The sequence below is a fragment of the Salvelinus namaycush genome, chromosome 21, assembly GCF_016432855.1.
Source record: "Salvelinus namaycush isolate Seneca chromosome 21, SaNama_1.0, whole genome shotgun sequence".
Lineage (NCBI taxonomy): Eukaryota > Metazoa > Chordata > Actinopteri > Salmoniformes > Salmonidae > Salvelinus > Salvelinus namaycush.
The window spans coordinates 5,344,884-5,367,496 of record NC_052327.1 but is presented as its reverse complement, the minus strand read 5'-3'; the positions used below and the strand labels follow the sequence as shown (position 1 = coordinate 5,367,496).

Below are 22,613 nucleotides of genomic sequence, written 5' to 3'. Positions count from 1 at the left end.
GGAAACTGCTCAGCCTCCGACCGCAAGGCACTAAAGAGGGTAGTGCGAACGGCCCAGTACATCACTGGGGCCAAGCTTCCTGCCATCCAGTACCTATATACCAGGCGGTGTCAGAGGAAGGCCCAAAACATTGTCAAAGACTCCAGCCAATCTAGTCAAAGACTGTTCTCTCTGCTTCCGCATAGCAAGCAGTACCGGAGCACCAAGTCTAGGTCCAAGAGGCTTCTAAACAGCTTCTACCCCCAAGCCATAAGACTGCTGAACGTCTAATCAAATGGCTACCCAGACTGCTTGCATTGCCCCTCCCCCCCTTTACACTGCTGATACTCTCTGTTATTGTCTATGCATAAGTTACTTTAATAACTCTACCCACATATATTAACTCGACTAACCAGTGCCTCCGCACATTAACTCTTTACCGGTACCCCCTGTATATAGTCTCGCTATTGTTATTTTACTGCTGCTCTTTAATTATTTGTTACTTTATTTCTTCTTTTTTTAAGGTATTTGTCTTATCTGCATTGTTGATTTAAGGGCTTGTAAGTAATCATTTCACTGTATGGTCTCTACACCTGTTGTATTCGTCGCATGTGACAAATAGCATGTGATTTGATTCCAGGTTAGATTACCGTCGTTCTATTTGTCTCCCCTTTTCCAAGGCCTAATACATGATCACACAAAATAGCTTTTATTGATATGTTTGTCAGTGTCGGGAGAGTTGGCTACCCTGTCATTTTTGTTGTATTAAAACATATTCCGCCAAGGTCTCCAGTCATATAACGTGTGGTAGAATTGCATGAAATGTGTTTTTATAAAAGGCCAACATTTTCCTGTGCAAAGAGAGAAGGAATGTATATGGCCGATGCCTACTCTAAGTAACTACTCGCTGCATTGAGAAAGCACTAGTCTATGTCAATCTACCTCCCCAATATAGCAAAGTTGACCTATTCTATTGGTCAGCGTGTCGTTCTGAAAGAAATAGCCTGTTCCAAACAGACCCTGGGACAGTTGTGGGATGATAGATCCAAAAGTCATACAATATGCCTACATCCAACATTTTTTTTTAAAGCAAGGAGGCTCATGCAACAGATTAGAATGTTAAAATGGTGCTAAACAATCTTTTTTGTTATTTTTTTTAAGGGGTAAACTATTCTTCAAGTTATAAGCGCAGCAATGCGCACAAGGTAGTAGGCTACGAGCGAATGTTTGTTTCATAATCCAATTAGTGGGGAAACATCCTTGTGAGCGGTTTCATGTGACAGAGATGACAATATCAATCATGAAAATTTGAAAGAGGGGACATGTAAATATGCAACAACTAGCATGGGTTGCTAATATGACTACTGGACAATTAAAGAAAGTTTATTTGAAAACCGATAGAACATGAGAGGAAACGGCTGTTTTCAATGGCATATGGAAGTTTTTCGAAAATAAAAACCTGCACGTTCGGTTGGATTTTGGCTAGGCTACTTTGAAGCAAGGTAAGACATGCCTCGTATGTAGTAAAACGTTCCGGATTCTAACAATTAAATGTTTCCTTTATAATTGTGGCCATTGTTTTTTGTTGTTTTTTACACACGTTTTTTACACCGATTGGGTTTATTAAAGCACGTTTCACTCCAGCAGAAACAAACACCTGTTTGAGCTGTTTTTGGCAGCTCTCGCGCTACATCAACTGGTATTTCATTATTAGGCTAAAATGCATTATTTCGCAATGGCCCCCCCCCCCCCCCATATTATTTATCAACTTTTATTTGTTTTTATCAGCCGAAAGCCGGCTATTACCTTCTAACGGAAACCCTGTGACTACTGTGCCGTCACTACAATAAAGTGTTGATTGCGATTGTGGCCGTGGGTAGTAGCGTTTTTGTAGTGAGCATTTCTTGAGTGCTTTAATTTCGTTTTTCTCAGGACGAACACAAGGTTTGCTTTGTCTGCCTAGCACCTGGGGCCTGAAATGAACACACACCCATAGAGGTCCTATGTTATTCTGTGGACTCACAGGACGGAACTCGACTCGTTCTCTCTTCTCCTCGCTTTATCATTATACACTTCCCAAACGCTCTGCAAACGTTCCTCAAACCACACAGCCGTCTCCTAATCCTTCCTTGGCACTTTCAATGGCTCAAAACAATCGGCGAGTGTTTCTCTCTCGCTTCCTTAGTGCTGAGGTCGTTTGGTTTCCTTTGTCATTTTGAGTGTTCGTTGAGTCATTTTGTGGTCTTGAAGTATCTCTTCCTTTCTCCAGCGCCATCGTTGGTTTGCATACACATTCTTGTGTAAGAGAACAGTGACTGGCTTCAGATTTCAGGATACACACACACTTAGTGGACTCTTGTCTTGTGCAGTTCAATGTGAGTGTTTCTTTGGGGTGGGGTGGGGGGGGGGGGTTGAGAAATGTCTGTTGCTCACTAACATAGACAATACAGTATGTGTTCCATATAATTAGGAATTAGAATACTATAATGGACATGAACCTTCTTATGATGGGATTAAAGGTCAGCAATTTTGGTCAGGGAGTTGGGCAACTATGGTTTGCCAGTGCTGTGATAAGATATTGTGTAAAAATAAGGAATTTGAAGTATGTATCTGCACCCTATGTCTGTTAGCTAGCCAGCCAGCCAGTTTTAGAGGAATTATTCCATAAATGTTTCAAATTAACTGCCAATATGCCACAATTCCATTCAAACAATAGTCAATCCACAGCCGGCGGGAAATCAGTTGATGAAAGGACTTTGACAAGTTGTACTGATATCATAGCATTCACAGCTTTCCACGAAAGCAACATTTTTAACATTTGTCGTCTGTTTACATATACAGTATTTTAGAGGTTTGTACAGAACATCGGTATAAAACCTGTATAAACTGTATTTATAATTATGACTATTTTAAGTTGACAATAATTTTACTGCACAATTTCTGATCGGAATATGCCTGCACTGCCATTTATGCCAATTACACTGCTTTCTCCCTGACCAATATGGCTGCCATTTTCACCCAATTCTGGAACTGTGAGGGTTTATGACATAGCCCCTCTAGTAATTTTATAGGATCTCTACGATGTATTCATTCATTCTGTGAACTTGGGATCATGTATTCTACCTGTTGAACAAAATAACAGTGTTGTTGTTTTGCCAGGAGGTTGCCATGGTTACACGCTCTGAGTCTCTGAATTGAAAAAATAGCATTTAATCCCCCCACGGTTCTCAGAATGACAGAAATCACATTTAGTTTATAGTATTACATCTTAATTTAAATACCTGTGCTTCAATCTAAATGACATAACAATCCCTATCGAAATCTGTCAGTTTAAGCTAGAGATCTGTTTTTTTTGTTGCATTGGAACGGTCTCATTGCACCGAAATCCTCAATCCACGACTTCCGCATCTGCTGTGAAAGGTGACTGAGCTAGAGCAATGTTTGTCAGACCATGAGACATCCCGAAAAAACCCGCTATTCTCACGAAAACCTCTGTAGCAACCGAACGGTTTGCCCTAGAAACGATTATGACCAGTCTATGAAATGAGGAGACTCTCTCACACACGATGGTGTTCTCCGTTTCGCTCTACAACCCCCACAAGTGTCAGGAAACTCGTCTGAACTCGGTAATGTCGACGTGCCAACTTCTGTTTGGTAGCTTCCGAACCGTTTTGGCTACATACTAATGGGACGAAAACGACGATGATGTGTAATCTCCTAGATTTAGGACAGACACTTCAAAACCTTTTGGACTGTCCTTTTTGCCATTTATCAATGTGTTTTTCATGCGTTTCTATGGGCTTTAGTAGTAATGGGCAAAATCAATATTTTATCAAAAAAAAAAAAAAAAAAAAAAATCTAAATCAAATAGCTAAATGATGTAGTGACAAACACTGAAAGTTAAACGATTGAGCGTAGTAGTTTATGTAAATTAAACTGGAGATAATGCAGGTGGACCTCTTCATTAAATCCACCTCAACTGGCTGACTTCTCTCACAGCTTATTTGCAGTTCTCTCTGTAGGAAATGTCACTACAAATCATTTTGTGCCTGGCCTTCGCTGTTTCATGTGTCCTCCTAAACGATGACTCATCATAATATTTGAAATGGTTGAGTTTTCCACATCTCTGTGTGTGTGTGTATGGGAGTTGGAGACCTTGTTACCCTTTTTACCTTTTATATAATAACATGAAGTGTGAACTGCTGCTTATCTCCTCAAGCAGGACATCCCGAATGTCATCTATCAACTGTTTCTTCTTTCTCTCCTCATCTCAGGTTTCATGTCTTCCATCCGTACAAACCTTTTGTTAGTCTCTTGGTATTTCATGTTTTTGAGTTGTGCCCTGTTTATTGTGTTGGTCTTTGTCACGGTTAAGACTTTGTGTGTGTGTGTGTGTGCTGGGCACAAGGATCACATTTACAAGGAGCACATTTACAAAAAAAAAATTTTGAGCACAATTTAGAGTATTTTGCGTAATAGTGTTTTAATGATAAATAATGACAAAGTTCATGAATAAAAGGTTTTTGTGGTGTTGCATGCTCAGTCAAGCACAATGTACCCTCAAATATTTGATTCACTTAGTGAGACAAATGTTCAACTGCCCCTTTAAAGAGAAACTTCTCCCATAAAGCAACTTCTCGTTTGGAAAATGGCCTATGCATTTATTCTAGTGTCAAAATTGACCACAAAGTGTAAATAGGAACATTTTGGTCACAATATCCGTCTCGTCCAAAACGAAGATTTGCGAGATGATAGAAAAATGGTATCGCGGAATGAAGTGTACCGTAACAGTTTTCGTTGGGTTTATTTTAATCCGACCCACATGCCCACATCTTGCAGCACCCAAGTAATCATTTGGAGCTCAGCTGCACTTGACCCGATTTGTAATGCCCGCGTTCAATTTGGTTTGATATTCAATATCCCTATGGTGCTAGTTAAGGACCATTAGTAAATTACACAATGTACAGTGCCTTCGGAAATTATTCAGATTAGAGGTCGACCGATTTTATGATTTTTCAACGCCGATATCGATTTATTGGAGGACCAAAAAAAGCTGTATTTTATTTATTTATATATATATATATATATATATATATATATATATATATATATATATATATATATATATATATATATACACTGCTCAGGTCATTTTGCAGGGCTCTGGCAGTGCACCTCCTTGCACAAAGGCGGAGGTAGCAATCCTGCTGCTGGGTTGTTGCCCTCCTACGGCCTCCTCCACGTCTCCTGATGTACTGGCCTGTCTCCTGGTAGCGCCTCCATGCTCTGGACACTACGCTGACAGACACAACAAACCTTTTTGCCACAGCTCGCATTGATGTGCCATCCTGGATGAACTGCACTACCTGAGCCACTTGTGTGGGTTGTAGACTCCGTCTCATGCTACCACTAGAGTGAAAGCACCGCCAGCATTCAAAAGTGACCAAAACATCAGCCAGGAAGCATAGGAACTGAGAAGTGGTGTGTGGTCACCACCTGCAGAACCATTCCTTTTTGGGGGTGTCTTACTAATTGCCTATAATTTCCACCTTTTGTCTATTCCATTTGCACAACAGCATGTGAAATTTATTGTCAATCAGTGTTGCTTCCTAAGTGGACAGTTTGATTTCACAGAAGTGTGATTGACTTGGAGTTACATTGTGTTGTTTAAGTGTTCCCTTTATTTTTCTGAGCAGTGTGTGTATATATATATATATATATATATATATATATATATATATATATATATATATATATATATATATATATACATTTAAAAAAAAAAATATAATAATAATGTGTATATTTATTTGTAATAATGACATTTACAACAATACTGAATGAACATTTATTTTAACTTAATGTAATACATAGATACAATGAATTTAGTCTCAAATAAATATTGAAACATGTTCAATTTGGTTTAAATAGCGCAAAAACAGTGTTGGAGAAGAAAGTAAAAGTGCAATATGTACCATGTAAAAAAGCTAACGTTTAAGTTCCTTGCTCAGAACATGAGAACTTATGAAAGCTGGTGGTTCCTTTTAACATGAGTCTTCAATATTCCCAGTTAAGAAGTTTTAGGTTGTAGTTATTATAGGACTATTTCTATCTATACCATTTGTATTTCATTTACCTATGACTATTGGATGTTCTTATAGGCACTATAGTATTGCCAGCCTAATATTGGGAGTTGATAGGCTTGAAGTCATAAACAGCGCTGTGCTTCAAGCATTGCTAAGAGCTGCTGGCAAACGCAGGAAAGTGCTGTTTGAATGAATGCTTACGAGCTTGCTGCTGCCTACCACCGCTCAGTCAGACTGCTCTATCAAATATCAAATCATAGACTTAATTATAATATAATAAACACACAGAAATACAAGCCTTAGTTTCTGAATTTGACCATATTAATGACCTATCATTTCGAAAACAAAACATTTATTCATTTCGTGAAATACGGAATCGTTCCGTATTTTATTGAATGGCTGGCAACCCTAAGTCTAAATATTGCTGTTACATTGCACAACCTTCAATGTTATGTCATAATAACGTAAAATTCTGGCAAATTAATTATGGTCTTTGTTAGGAAGAAATGGTTCACACAGTTCGCAACTTTTTAAGAAAGGCATTGATGTTTATGGTTCTAACTTGTGACATTGGTGCTACAATTGTTCTTTTTTCACGAATGCGCTTTTGTTAAATCATCACCCGTTTGGCGAAGTAGGCTGTGATTCAATGATAAATTAACAGGCACCGCATCGATTGTATGCAACGCAGGACAAGCTAGTTAAGCTAGTAATATCATCAACCATGTGTAGTTAACTAGTGATTATGTTAAGATTGATTGTTTTTAAGATAAGTTTAATGCTAGCTAGAACCTTAGCTTGGCTCCTTGCTGCACTCGCATAACAGGTAGTCAGCCTGCCACGCGTTGTCCTCGTGGATTGCAATGTAATCGGCGTACAAAAATGCAGATTACTGAGTGTTATGAAAACTTGAAATAGGCCCTAATTAATCGGTCAACCTCTAATTCAGACCGCTTTACTTTCTCCACATTTTGTTAGTTTACAGCCTTATTCTAAAATTGATTAAAATTGTTTTTTTCCTCAGCAATCTACACACAATACCTTTTTAGCTCATTTATAAAATATCACATTTACATAAGTATTCAGAACCTTTAATCAGTACTTTGTTGAAGCACCTTTGGTAGCGATTACAGTATTGAGTCTTGTTGGGTATGATGCTACAAGCTTGGCACACCTGTATTTGGGGAGTTTCTCCCGTTCTTCTCTGCAGATCCTCTCAAGTTCTGTCACGTTCGATGGGGAGCATTGCTCCCAAAGCCAGTCCTGTATTGTCTTGGCTGTGTGCTTTATGGTCGTTGTCCTGTTGGAAGGTGAACCTTCGCCCCAGTCTGAGGTCCTGAGCGTTCTGGAACAGGTTTTCATCAAAGATCTCTCTGTACTGTGCTCCGTTCATCTTTGCCTACATCCCGACTAGTCTCCCCGTCCCTGCCGCTGAAAAACATCCCCACAGTAGTAACCGGTAGAAAACAAGAGATGGATAGATAGAGACAGAAAGAAAATGTGTACAGTAGAAGTACACCCCTGAGGGATGTAGGTTAGGGTTTAATACCTTAACCGGTATCCTTTGATTTCCGACCAAGCACTTTCCTGTTTCCTGAGAGTGAAATAAAGGCGGGTACCGTGGACCAATTATATACAGTTGAAGTCGGAAGTTTACATACACCTTAGCCAAATACATTTAAACTCAGTTTTCACAATTCCTGACATTTAGTCCTAGTAAAATGTCCCTGTCATAGGTCAGTTAGGATCACCACTTTTATTTTAAGAATGTGAAATGTCAGAATAATAGAGAGAATGATTTATTTCAGCTTTTATTGTGGCCCTGGTGCACAACTGAGCAAGAGGACAAGTACGTTAGATTGTCTAGTTTGAGAAACGGACACCTCACAAGTCCTCAACTGGGAGCTTCGTTAAATAGTACAAGCAAAACACCAGTCTCAATGTCAACAGTGAAGAGGCGACTCCGGGATGCTGGCCTTCTAGGTGTAGTTGTATGAAATGGACATATCAACTCTCTGGCTTCGTTCATAAATTAGACCAGTCATCACAATGCTAGCAGCTTACCATATTTACTAAAAATAAAGTCTCCAATAGAAAACATATCTTACTTGCTTGTATAAATGTAATTGCTGAATTTCATGTGTAGGCAACACGTGCCCTCTCGACGCAATTACGGTAGACAATCTCCATCTCACATTCACATTTCTCCAAACTAAAGTCTCTGAACATTTTCTGAAAAGTTTGGGGAATGACCAGGAGTTTTGCAACTCTACCCCCCCCCCATCTAAGACTAATCCCCTAACTCAGTGGTCCAATTTGTAAGTCGCTCTGGATAAGAGCGTCTGCTAAATGACTTAAATGTAAATGTAAATGTTCCCAACCAGGGGTACTAGGCTTTTCCACAAGGGGTACTTGAAGACTCACGAGATCATAGGCCTACCGATGAAATGCACACGAGGGGCGTATTTCAGAGGTACTCAGGGCAGAGCAAAATTCAGTTGGTGCGACAGTAACCAAGAGAGTTTTGGATCCGCTGCCCTAATGGATATAGCTGAACTGTTATCTATCCACCAAAATATGTTACTCTAGTAGGAAACAAAGACCATGAGACAAAGACCCAAAGTTCACAATGTTCCCTTCTGTTCTCTCACAGGAAGCTGCATCGATTACACTCGCCTCCATTTCCCTTTGACTCAACTTTAATATCAGATTTATGGCCAAAACAATACGAAACAATACAACTTTATTAATCCCCCCCCCCCCCGAGGCCTGACGCAGGGATTTTTTTTCAAATCCTTGGGCGGGCAGCCTAAGCGTTTTTTTTGGGACGCCTTAGTCCAAAAAGTGCCTAGAATTCCAGGACATTTGCTTTAAAACTGCTTTCAGCTCCATGGCAGAGTATGTAGACTCTGAGAGAATGTGCTTTCAAATTGCAACATTTTCTCTCGGCTGCATGGAGAAATGTGTAGAATTGGAGTGAATAGGCTTAAATGTGCTAAAATGTCTCTACACCACCAAGATGAGGGCCTCTAAAATAGTCTCTAATATTCGGCCCTGCTGCCGGGCCCACCGCGGCCATGCCCCTGCCACTCCCCCTTTGCCACACCCACCACCTCAGCCCTTTTTTGATCTGTAAAAAAGCCTGGCACGCCAATGTCCCCAACGTCTCCAACCTGCTCCACCTGCTCCACTGAAACCATTCCCGACGTTATCTGATGCCCTTCTCTTTTGCCCGGGTGGAAAGCTTCCGTCATCCGCGGGATAGTGTTACTGTGGGGGAATGCGCGGAACCGTGTGTTTGTGTATAAATATAGCAGTATCTGGGATGATGATGCGCTCAGCCTTGACAGCTGCCTTAAGACAGATATTTGTTCTTTCCTGGGAGTGGTGATGAAAGGTGTGAAAGGTTACGGCTCCTTCTGTTTCTGGAGTTTCTGGGCGACGTTGTCGTGAGGACTGCATTACTTGGGCAGTAGGCTCGAGCTCTGAGTCACTGCACCCTTTTGGCAGTTTGGTTTTGTGGAGTGTTGACTCTTCCTATCGTCTACCTTTATCGCTGCACTCGTATGAGTTTGTTTTATCTCGTCCATCAGAGGGGGGCGCTGTTGCTTGAGTGAAATTCCTTGCCGCTCTGAGTGGGTGAGTGTGTGTGGCAGGAGGATAATTGGAGTGTGTGACAGCAGGGATTAAGAGACTGTTCCTCTCTTTAATCAGGATCAGTGTTCTCGCTCTAATGACCCTGAGAGGACTATTCCCCAGCCCCCCCCCCCCCCCTCTCCACTCACACTTTCTCTCCCTCCGCTTTCTAGGAAATCCTCTCACTCACACAATAACACACTCTTTCTCTCCCTCGTCTTAAGTGCCCTCTCTCCCACTCTCTAACCCACTCTTTCTCTCTCTCTCCTTCTCTAACCCCTCTTTCTCTGCCCTGCTTCTCTTTCTCTCCTCTCCTCTCCTAATGCCACTCTACTCTGCTTCACTAACCTCTGGCACACACACACACAGGATGGAGGGATTAGGGGAAGGAGGAATGGAAACGGAGGCGCATCTGTGTGTTGCATCTCTAAAGAGACTGTTCCGGGTCCCCATAAATAAATGATCCTAAATGTGTTCACACTTTTTTTTCCTTCAGAATGGCCATTGTCCCTTGGCTCTCGGACTGCTCTGCTATTCTAGCCTGAAGAGGTTTCAGTCCCTCTTGTCTTCCCCTCCCTGAAAGAGATCCGTGTTGATTTGGAGATGAATCACATTTTATTTGTCACACATGCGCCGAGTACAACAAGTTGGAGACCTTTTACCGTGAAAATGCTTACTTACAAGCCCTTAACCAACAATGCAGTTCAAGAAAGAGTGGAGAAAATATTTACTGAATAAACGAAAGTAGAAAATAAGAAGCTGGACTTTTGGCGAACACTGACTGCACCGCAGTCCTCTAAGGATCATTTGTGTTTCCACTTTGTTTGCACCACTGCTGGTGAAATGGTGGGTTAATGTATTCAAACTAGCCTAAGTAGGGTCATAAACACCCGGGTTTCTATCATGTTAGCGTTAGACTGTCAGCATTGTAATGTGAGTGAGCGGGGCCAGTAGGTCCTTATGAGCGCAGGGTCGTGTTCACTAGGCACAACATGGAAGAAAACAGGACTGTTTGAACAATACCCAGGTCTACATTAAGAGTTTGCTTTGTGTGGGCCTAAGCCATATGTCCCAAAAAATAAGTCTGTCCTACATCTGTGGATCATGTCGCTCCACTTGTTGTGAAGCTGATGTTTGGTCTGTCGAAAGAGGCCACTTCACCTGGACGTTATCTTCCACAGGCTAACTCTGTGGATTTTTTTTCTTTCTCTCCCCCCCCCCCCCCTCGGGCTCCTCTCTCTTTGTCTGTTCATGACCTGTGGACAGAATGACCAAATGTGACGTGAGGAACTACCTGGAGAAGCTTTACAGCGTTCCAGTGGGAGCTGTCCGCACAAGGATCCAATACTGTGAGTACCATTTTAAACATACCATATGTCGATCAAGGGAAAATCCGTATTTAAATGATTGGTTGTTAGATTTATTTTGTGCATTTTTATGACCAATAAAAAAAAACTAATTTAAACCACACATCACATCATTGCGGATAACACAAAACAAAGCTCTCTGACCTAAGTTTTAGAAAAAGAAAGTGACAAACAAGACTATTTTGAGCACAATCCAAGACCATTCTCACCTCATTTGTAAAATGGTATTTTTTGCAGTGATTAGCACGTTTAGCTAACCCCATTTATTAATTCATTGACAGTGAGAGGAGTGTTCTTAGCAGTAAGCTATAGAGGTATTATTTGTATTTGTTAAGAAGAGCGGGTTTTAGGTTGTTAGCATATTAACCTATTGCAGTGAGGGAAATGCTTTTTTTGTGGTTAGCTGTCTAGCTCATCTTTTTATCCGTTGGTGAGCAGTGACAAAAGTGTTTTTTGCGGTCGTTAGCATTGGTTAGCATGTTTAGCTATCGAGTATCCATTGATAAGCAGAGTTGTTAAGCGGTGATTACGGTTAGCGTGCCTGGCTGGACTTTCCATCACACAGCTGCTTATCACAGAATCTGCTGCTGCAGCACTCCGGCCTACAGCTGTCCCAAGGTGTCCCTGCACTCTTCCTCCTGCTCCAAGGCGTAACACACAAACACTTCTCAAGGGCCTAAAAGTGGGCCAAGCAGGGTTACACAACCTTACCCCTCTCTCCATCCATCCCTCTCTCCCATTCTCCCCTTCTTTTAAAGTTTAGATAATCACAAAGCCACATATGATTGACTAAATTATTCTCTTGGCATTTCATGGGCGAGGAAACATTTGGGGTTAGCACGGGCTGTTTAGAGGCTCTTTTACGAGGCTACGAATTTGCTAGCTCCTGGAAGGAGGGCGGGAGGGAGAGAGAAAAAGTGAGAGGAGCAGAAAGAGAGGCCTGGAGACCAGAGGGTGGAGGGCCAGAGAAGGAAGGCGTGCTGCTGGGCCAGGAGGGCCAAGAGGAGCCCCCTCTCTCTTTGGGGCAGAGAAAGATGGAGAGAGAGAACCCCAGAGAGAGAGAGAGAGCGGCAGAGGGAGACAGCGAGACGCCAGGCCTACGTAATATGGAAAAGAACCCATTAGACCTCTCATTTACGAGAGCTGCATTAAAGGCAAGGGGGGGAAAGAAAGGGGAGAGCGAGAGAAGGAAATAAAAAATAACTGAGTTGGCGAGGGGGGCCCAAGCGATCCTGAGGTGCGTCAGCGAAGGTATCCCTGCCTGCGTCAGGGGTTCCATGCCATTGGCAGCCTAAAGAGGGGAACGAGAGAGAGAGAGAGAGGGACGCAAATGACCCCTTTCTTCTCTCTCTGCCTGGGCGGCAGGCGGGCTCGGGTATTTTGGAAGGCGTTGCCATGGCTACCCCTCCGGCTTTGGGATTTGTAACGTGGTAGTCGGCTGCCAAACCACAATCCCCCTTCAAAAAAATAGTTTGTGTGTGTGCATGCATGCGCTTTTGTGTGGTAGGATGGGGTGAATGTAGTGGTGCAACTTGGGGTAGGGGGGGGGGGATATGACAAACAACACCATCATGGGGACTTAGCCTACCTAATTACCTGACTCTGAGTTGGGGGCGAAGGTCCCCCCCTACACTTACTCTCACCTATCTTTCACACCCACACGGGGGGCCTCCACATAGGTAGGGGTTGTGATGGGGCGTTTTACGACCCTGGTAAGGGCTTTCCCTGAGCTGTGGGCTGCCTGGCTGGTGATCATTACACACACACACACACACACCGACACACACACAAGTGACTCACTACAGCGGAATGTTTCCCTCGTTTTTCATGTCATAAATTGTTCCCATGTTAACGGGAGTTATCAGTTGCCTGATGGCTGGAAGACCAGGCGAATGTTTAAACAGGAGTTCTAAATGTGCAAAAACCCACAAATGGCTTGTTGGGTTGTTCTTTTGTGTTTGTGAGAACACGGGGAATTTGCTTTGGTCAGCTTTTATTGAGAATAATTTTGTGAGAGCTGTTTTGTTAGATTTCAGTGTAGCTTTTGCTGTCATTGATCATAACCTATTGCTGAAAAAATGTAGGTGTTATGGATTTACATCCTCTTTCTTATTATGGATTGAGAGTTACCTATCTAATAGAACACAGAGGCTTCTCTTTAAGAAAAGCCTCTCTAATGCAAATCTGGTTGAGTGTGGTGTCCCGCAGGGCAGCCTGCTTGGGCCGTTTTATTTTTTTTCGAATGACCTTCCACTTGAATAAAGCCTCTGTGTCTATGTACGCTGACGACTCAACCGAATACACGTCAGCTACGACAGTAAAATACCTATTACCTATTAGGCCCACTTCAATCTTTTGATTGAAAAATAAAAAATTCTACCAATTCATCTGGTTGTTATCCATAAGTCAGTCAGATGTTTTATTATTAAGTTAGTGACAGTTAAATGTGATTTCTTCTTCAATTTCAAAGCTGCAAAAAAAGTTGTGGCGATGCTCAGATAAACATATTTTGTGTACCTTTTCAGATAAGCGATCATACTCTATGTAAAATGAAGAGATGAATGCACATGATAGCATATTTCATTGGCATTATTGACTATTTCTTGCCAATTGGAATATGGGGTGTCCATGCTAGCAGTTGTGCCTTCATGTCAGTCACACAGTAGTAATAACTTGGTTAACTACAACAAGATAATAGATTTCAGGCATTCACAGCTTACATTTTTTTATGCATTGTGTCTTATTTGACTGTTAAATTAACCTTGCATTGTTAAAAAAAAAAAAAATATATATATATATATATATAACAATGCAAGGTTAATTTAACAGTCAAATAAGACACAATGCATATATATATTTTTTTTGTTTGTTAATTTGACATGTTTATCTCCGGAGGGCTTAAAGGGTAGCACAAAAAGCATTCCTTCACCGAATGTAAATATAGCTCCATATGATCATTATTAACTTTGCCTAATATTGTATATAGTGTATATTTATACCCCAAACCATTGGTGTCCAAAAATGTTCTGGTTAGATTTTGCTATTCTGTCTTTTTCACCCCAAATCACGGTTGTTCCATTTAAGCCCAGGTATGCTCCTGTTAAGCCCGGTTTGCATTGAAACACATGGGATATAGTGTTTTGATTTCCCTACTATTCAATGAACATGAGCATAAATTGTTTATTTGTTCATAATTAGATTAAAACGCACACAGTTGTGCATTTCATTCGTCTAGCCATGGTGCCTTTGCCCAGATTAGCAACAATTCGAAACCTCCGTTGATGCAGAGAGAGAAGAATAAGAGCAGGGTTCAGGGATATCTGGAATAGAAGACCTACAAGTAGGTGACAAAAATGCAAACAAATGAAGGACAAGAATATGACTATTGGACGTGGTGGGGGCGTTGTTGAACTAATTAACAAGAATAGCAGTACAGCAAATGTAAATCAGCTTCAGATAAGTCATTGAAAGTCGTGTTTTATGGTCTTTGTACATGGCTTCTTATCCACTTAGGGCCAGTGTTGGTGACAGTTAAAACATTTTTTTTAGCCAAGCAATAACACACCTGATTCATCTAATCATGTCTTTATTGAAGTCTCTAGTTGAATCTGGTGTGTAATGGTTGGCAAGAACAAAAGCCTAAGTCCACATTGACCTCTGTGGATACGATTGGACCCCCCCCCCCCCCCCCCCCCGTTATGAGTGCTACTTTCACGATGAATAGTAATGATCAGTTTATATTAATAACTTTAGATGAATAGAATCACATTTTACATCAGAAATGTAAGTTTGCACGTTTTTTAAAGTTTCGAAATTTATTTAAGAGGTGGGCGTATTTAGAACACCCATGGGCTTAAACGGTACCTTCGGTACCCATGAAGCCCAGTTTGACTTTACACATTTGATCAAATATTTGTATATCTTATAAAACAATGTTTTAAGTAATGTCATAAAACATCACATGAGAGAGTCATCTTAAATTTTCTCTCCACGTTTCTTACAGAAACTATGGCAGTGTATGTTTGAAAAGTCCAAACATTTTGGTGGGTTTAATAGGTACACTTCCTCTAACACCCTTAACCCAGAGCTCCAGTTAGTTTTAGAATGGTAAATTGCATTAGGCTGGTGATTTAAATATCTCAAACTAAAAACATTGTTTTTAGGACAAATCACTAACTCAACCCTAAACCTCATCTAGATCTATTACTGAATAATGTGGCAATTGAGCAAGTGTAGACTAACCCGAAGATAGCAAGCTGTCATAGTCAAAACGTATAGATTCAATGGTTGCTAAACTGATAAGAGGTCTGTCCGTGGTAGGGCGTTGCTCTGCTTTCTTGACATGTAAATCAACCAGCCAGGTCCTACAGGCCCTCGTTTTGTCACTTCTGGACTACTGCCCAGATGTGTGGTCATGTGCGCCAAAGGGCATAGGGAAATTGCAGTTGGCCCAGAAACAGTGCAGCGTTTAGATGTACATGGAGGGCGAATGTCAGTGGGTATGCATGTCAATCTCTCCTGGGTCAAAGCTGAGGAGAGACTGACTGCATCACTGTTGGTCTTTGTGTGAGGTGCTGATGGGTTAAAGGTACTGAAATGTCTGCTCAAGCAGTTGGCTCACCGTTCGTACCCTCATCGGCACCATGCAAGACATGCAGCCAGAGGTGTCTTCAAATTCCCCAGGTCCAGAACAGAGGCTGGGAAACGCACAGTATTAAATAGAGCCATGACTACATGGAACTCTCTGCCACCACAGGTAACTCAAGCTAGCAATAAAAACATCTCTATTTATATATATATATATATATATATATATATATAGTATTTATTTCTTTTTTTAAAGAACACCTTACGGCATGATGGGGACTACGAAGAGAGACATTTTGATGTATTTTGTATTGTTTTTTACGTTGTATTATGTAGTGTTCTGTGTTTTATTTCTTGTGTTTTGTTTCCTGTTTTGGCCCCAGGAACAGTAGCCACGTAATTGGCGATCCTAATAAAAAAAAAATATATACTCTTCCATAGTTCTGCTAATAGTTTATAGGCCTACCGTTTAAACATTGACACGCTGCGTCGTCAACAGCAAGATGTGAACATCCTTCCATAATACATGAAGCTTACTCTAATCTACAGCAACAGTCCCTCTCGTTTGGTTGTGGTTGTTTCTCTCTCTCTGATACGCATGATGTCATTACCGCCGACTGGGGAAGTAAGAGGTTAACCTGCATTCCTCAGTCAACAGGACCAGGATCTGCTCTATTTTACTTGGTTGCAACTTTTTGTTTTTTACCAACCACAGCGCTCTCTTTCTCTGTCTCTCGTGCTCTCTCTCTCTCTCTCTCGCTTCATCTCACAGGTACGAATAAGAAGAGAAACCACCTCAACCAGAAAGTGAAGAGGCCGGATTATAAAGTGGCCTACGTTCAGCTGGTGAGTTAAGGCGCGCACACACACACTCTCTAGCTCACACATACTTTTATTGGGGTGGTGGGGGTGGGGTGGGGGGGGCTAATTAAAGAGAACAGTCAGTAGGACAGGGTGCTTTTGCCCCTCTAAGCCCTCTTTTGTCTTTTGCAGAGGCTAGACTTTGGGAGGTCGAGGGACTGTAAGAGGGGTGAGGGCTTTTTCCCCCCCAAGAGTGCCCCAAGGCAGATAGGCTTTGAAGGGGAGAGCACTCAAACCCCCTCACCTTATTGTGGCTCAGTACCTTAAGTCCCAACCCTGTTTTCAGTGTCTATTCCCCCCCCCCCCCCCCCCCACCCCTCCCATGCGCACACACACACACACCTGGTGCTTCGGCATAGACTCCATGCACTCCTTCTCCTACACGCAGACTAGCCCTGCTTCTCTCTCTCTCTCTGTCTGGCCAGCCGGCCCAGGGGTCAAAAGGTCGTCTCTAGTTACATGCCAGACTTATTACAGGAAGTATAGAGCCAGAGGTATGGTTATCCTCTGGACTAACTGGCCCAGCGCTTTCTGCTCCTGTGTGCTGCTGGAGTGAAAACATGATTTTAATAAGCCCAATCATTGCGCAACAGTTCTATATGCAATCACTTCTTAAAACCGCTTCGATGGCCACGATTTAAAAAGAGCAACTTTTTTTCCTTCTCAACTTGTTATTGATGACTACTTCCCATTCGTCATTCAAGTGCATTGGCAACGGTAGGCAGACTTGAGCACTTCACACACCACTTTACAATGAGCTAGAGGCAGTAGGCATTTTGAAAACACGTCCTTCATTTTTTTTGAAACCTGCAAGTTCTACTTCACGTTATGAGGCATGTCTTACCTTGCTTCAAAGTAGCCAAAATCCCACCATAGAAACGTGGAGGCCATTATTTTATAAAGACTTCCATATGCAATTGCTCTATTGGTTTTCAAATCCGCTTTATTTCATAGTCCAGTAGCCAAAGGCACAATCCTAGTCGTTATCAACCCATGCTAATTGTTGCACCTTTATCTCCCCTCTTTCTACATTTCAAACTGCTATTTTAATTTCTGTCACACGAAACCTCCCGCATGTGCAGTGCCTAATTGCATTATGGAACGAACTGCCATGTGTGCATTGCTGCGCTTGTAATGTGAAGACATAGTCGTTTATCAACACTTTATTTTCATTTTTTTTATTTTTATGCAGCCTATTCCTACGGGTTTCACGAATTAGGGATCTATCGTCCTACAACTGTCTCAGTCTGTTTGGAACAGGCTATTTCTTTACAAGCTGACCAATGGAGGATTGTAGATTGACATTGCTTGATAGTATGGGGGATAGTCGATTTGTAAGTCAACAGTGGTGTAGATGCCGGTGTATCACTCCCTCTATCATAGGCAGCACAGGGAACCATCCATCTGGGAGCCAACGAAGGGATGAATAATTCACGTTGTCTAAACAGGACAATTTGAAAGGGGATACATAATTGAAGGACGCCCATGAATCTTTTAGAGGGGAGACTTCCTCTTGTCTGTCTGAAACAAGCAGAACTTCCTGAGAGAGAGAGTGTGTGTGACGGCGTGTGTGTCCAGTGACGCGTCTGCCTCGCAACCAGTCCCGGAGCATAATCAGCCGTGTGAGTATGCATGACGGGGCAATAAAACATCCTTAATTCCCAGCGAACACACACACACACACACACACACACACACACACACACACACACACACACACACACACACACACACACACACAGACACACACACAGACACACACACACACACACACCAGAGTTTTCTCTTAGAAACATTTGGCACCGGACAGGTGATTTTCATTTGAAGTTTTTCATTGATCAGATATTTCGTGACCGTAGGACTAAGGCTCTATCTGCGCAAAGCATACTGTAGTTCTGAGATCTTGAACCTCACAATGTTCACGTCCCAGATCTCAACAGTTCTGTAGTGAATTCTTATTTCATAACCCATCAAGGTCCTCACCTTAAAGGTACCCAGATTAAACTTCATGGCAATGAAATGTCAATCTAGGCTTAGCCATTCGATCTGACACTTCTGAATTATACCGAAAACTGTAGCTATTTGAATGCATAAATGATCAAACAGTTTTACCAAGATAGTCCGAACCCGTCATCAAATACATTAAGAAATGATCGTCCGACAAATACCTGCCTTCACTGAACAGGAACGTGATCATTTACTTTAAGATTTCCGACAGTCTTGTTTTTTTGCTTGCGTGCCGTTATTTCTGGCTAGACTAGTCTTAACCATACTTAGAGAGAGATGGCAAAGATGTGTTCTGATTGGTCCGTCTATTTGTACAGGCTCGTGATTGGATTGCAGATAGAACCTTGTCGTGCCAAGTTCAAATGGGTTTATGCAGATAGAACTGCAGATGTTTTCATTTGACACTTGACATGCACTTCTTCTCGAATCTGACTGCACCTACATTAAGAACCATCTAAAGTCCCGAGATCTCGATTTGAGAAATGTACCGGTCGTCCATATGCATTGGGTGTGTAACCCGTTACGGCATCCACCCACGCAGCCAGCACCATCATTAAACAAGAGTTATTGGCCATATCAGCCACATTTACATATCCCTACAAATATTACTAATACTATATTCCTTGTGTTTCGGTGTGTAGCATATGCAAAACTTTATAGCCTATTATTTTATTGTTTTTTTACTCTCCTAAAGCAATTGTCCGTCTCGGTTCAGCTGTCGGAGAGTTGAGCACTGTAGGCATCCACTCTCTGATAGGCCTATTAATATTTTAACATATGTACTTTTACCCCCCTTATTGGTAGTTACAGATTTGTCTCATCGCTGCAACTAACCCTACGGCCGAACCCTCCCCCTATCCCGGTCACGGCCGGCTGTGACACAGCCTGGGATCGAACCCGGGGCTGTAGTGACGCACTCGGGAGGCCTAATTTGTACGTTTTTATAAAAATATTCATGATATTGTTAGATTATAGGAGTATCTCTGGTAGGCCTAACACATTCTTCCTCACCTCAAGTTCAAGTCAGTTGGCGCGCCGGCGTGCACTGCATTCATATCATAGGCCTGCAGTATAGTAGGCTAATAGTCGCACCACACAAAACCTTCACAAAAGTTTGTAAACATTGTCAGGGTAATATCGAAAATAAGTCGAGCAATTATTTATATGGAAAATACGAGCAGGATATTCTATTGAGGCAAACACAACATTACAGTTGTAACTTAAATTGGCTCAACAGAATAACGAACAAAACACATACGGACTGGTTTAAACCGTCACTAACGTTTTGAACGGGCTATATTGCAGCAATTACAAAGAAAGGCTAGTGCTTACTTTACCCAACAAATGACAGCAATAAGACAATAATGATATTGATTTTGGCCTGCACAATTTAAAAAGACAGATTGAACTTAATTTAGCCACCGAAAATGTAAACGGAATGAAATCGAACACATTTGACATTTTTAAAGAACTGGTTTAGATGAATAAATAAATAGGCCTACAATAATAATCAAATGTTATTAGTCACATGCACCGAATACAACCTTACAGTGAAATGCTTACTTTACAAGCCCTTAACCAACAGTGGAGTTTCAAAAACAACGATATACATTAATAATGCCGATTTTTAAAATGAATGATTTATAAATACAATGAAAATAAATGCATCCAAACGTAATAATTGCATCCTACCTGATTAGCGAGTTGCACCGTAGCCTGCATTTGGCCATGCCAAGGCTCCTCTCTTGCGCTCGCTCTCCTCAGCAGCAGGCACATGCACGTAAGACGGCGTGCAAGGAGTGAGAGAATGGTGCTGAAACCGAAGCCCCGGCTACGATTTGTATTTATCAGCTTATAAGCAGCCAACATCCGGCAATTACCGGCTAACGGAAACCCCGATAAGGGCCTAAAATAAAAAAAATTGTCCACCAGCCACTGCTGCAGGTAGATAAAAAACCAGATCTTTTGATATGCATTGTAATGTTTCTAAAACAGACCTCTATTAGTAAGAAGTAATATGGTATATTGCTACATCTCATTAAAAAAAAATGTTTTTGTGACCTGAGACTTTTGACAACGTTTTTATGAGATGACGAAAATGTTCAGCTGGACCCTTTTAAGAAGGGGCGGTTACCGCGGTAACGGGTCACTCAAGTCATGTCACTTGTGATTTTGGATCCGACTAGTAGTAAACGGCATCTCTCTTCACTAGCAACCCGAGCTTGTGAACAAAACAATGTTGATAGCCAAGAAACACGAGGACAAAGTCTCACTTTTTGTGGACTTCCCAGTAAATTAGAACAACTTTTTTATGCACCTATCAGCACTTAACTCCGTGCGCATTCACCTTTTGTGTGTGTACAGTCAGCAGCATGTTGAGCCCTCGAGCTGATGCGCGTCGTCCACGCTTTACTTGTGTTGTATGTTCGTGTGATTGTGCTCGTTTGAGGGCCTGCTCGTCTTCGTGTGAACAGCCTGAAAAGGCTGAGTCTACTTGTGCTTAAAAGTTAAAGACATTGATATAAAACGAATATCTAGCCTGTTTCTCTGGCAGGTCTGCAGACCAAAAAAACACAAACGCACGTACACACACTACTCAAAACCCCTCCTTTCTCTGCAGCGGTGGGTAGAAAACAAGATTGTTCCTAATTGACACCACATGTGGGGGAGTGTTCAGAGGCCCGATGCTCACAGCGGTTCCCCTATCCCCCCCCTCCTTCTCCTCTTCTTCCCCTTCCTCCCTCCATCAGCTAATATTCCAGCAGAATTATGGAAGGGCTCTTGCTTTCCTTCTTGCTTCTTTCTTTCCCATTACAAGCTCACTCACTGCCCACTTGCCCCCCCCCCCCCCCCCCCCCCCCCCCCCCCTTGTCTGGTCTGCCTGTCTGTGTCTGTCTGTGTCTGTCTGTCTCTGTCTGTCTCTGTCTGTCTCTGTCTGTCTCTGTCTGTCTGTCTGTATGTGTGTTTGTGTCTGTCTGTCTCTGTCTGTGTGTGTGTGTGTGTGTCTCTGTGCCTGTCTGTGTCTGTCTCGTCTGTCTGTGTCTGTCTGTCTGTGTTTGTCTGTGTGTCTGTCTGTGTGTCTCTGTCTGTGTGTCTGTGTCTCTGTCTGTTTCTATGTTTCTGTCTGTGTCTTTGTGTCTCTGTCTGTCTATGTCGTCTGTCTGTCTGTCTCTGTCTGTCTGTCTGTCTCTGTCTGTGTGTGTGTCTGTCTGTCTGTCTGTCTGTCTGTCTGTGTGTGTCTGTCTGTGTGTGTGTGTGTTTGTCTGTCTGTGTGTGTCTCTGTCTGTCTGTGTGTGTCTCTGTCTGTCTGTGTGTGTCTCTGTCTGTCTGTGTGTGTCTCTGTCTGTCTGTGTGTGTCTCTGTATGTGTATGTGTGTGTCTCTGTATGTGTATGTGTGTGTCTGTCTGTCTCTGTCTGTGTGTCTCTGTCTGTGTGTCTCTGTGTGTGTGTGTGTGTGTGTGTGTGTGTCTGTCTGTCTGTGTCTCTGTCTGTTTCTGTCTGTGTCTATGTTTCTGTCTGTGTCTATGTTTCTGTCTGTGTCTATGTTTCTGTCTGTGTCTATGTTTCTGTCTGTGTCTTTGTGTCTCTGTCGGTCTGTCTATGTCTCTGTCTGTGTGTGTGTCTGTCTGTCTGTCTGTGTGTGTCTCTGTCTGTCTGTGTGTGTCTCTGTCTGTCTGTCTCTGTATGTGTCTGTGTCTGTCTCTGTCTGTCTGTCTATGTATGTGTCTGTCTATCTGTCTGTCTGTGTGTCTCTGTCTGTCTGTGTGTGTCTCTGTCTGTCTGTGTGTGTCTCTGTCTCTCTGTGTCTGTGTGTCTCTGTCTCTCTGTCTCTGTCTCTCTGTGTCTGTGTCTCTGTCTCTCTGTGTCTGTGTGTCTCTGTCTCTCTGTGTCTGTGTGTCTCTGTCTCTCTGTGTCTGTGTGTCTCTGTCTCTCTGTGTCTGTGTGTCTCTGTCTCTCTGTGTCTGTGTGTCTCTGTCTCTCTGTGTCTCTCTGTGTCTCTCTGTGTCTGTGTCTCTCTCTGTCTCTCTGTATCTGTGTGTCTCTCTGTATCTGTGTCTCTCTCTGTGTCTGTGTCTCTCTGTCTCTCTC

The 22,613-nt window shown here is 42.3% G+C and overlaps 1 protein-coding gene across 1 annotated transcript in view; it reads left to right on the top strand.

Annotated features, from left to right (window-relative positions):
- The window catches only part of mrpl23 (mitochondrial ribosomal protein L23), a 128,001-nt gene that overhangs the window by 24,492 nt on the left and 80,896 nt on the right, over window positions 1–22,613 (top strand). Inside the window, exons 3-4 of the mRNA XM_039017069.1 lie at window positions 10,968–11,050; window positions 16,428–16,501. Of these exons, the coding sequence (XP_038872997.1) occupies window positions 10,968–11,050; window positions 16,428–16,501 (157 nt within the window). The remainder of the gene's footprint in view (window positions 1–10,967; window positions 11,051–16,427; window positions 16,502–22,613) is intronic.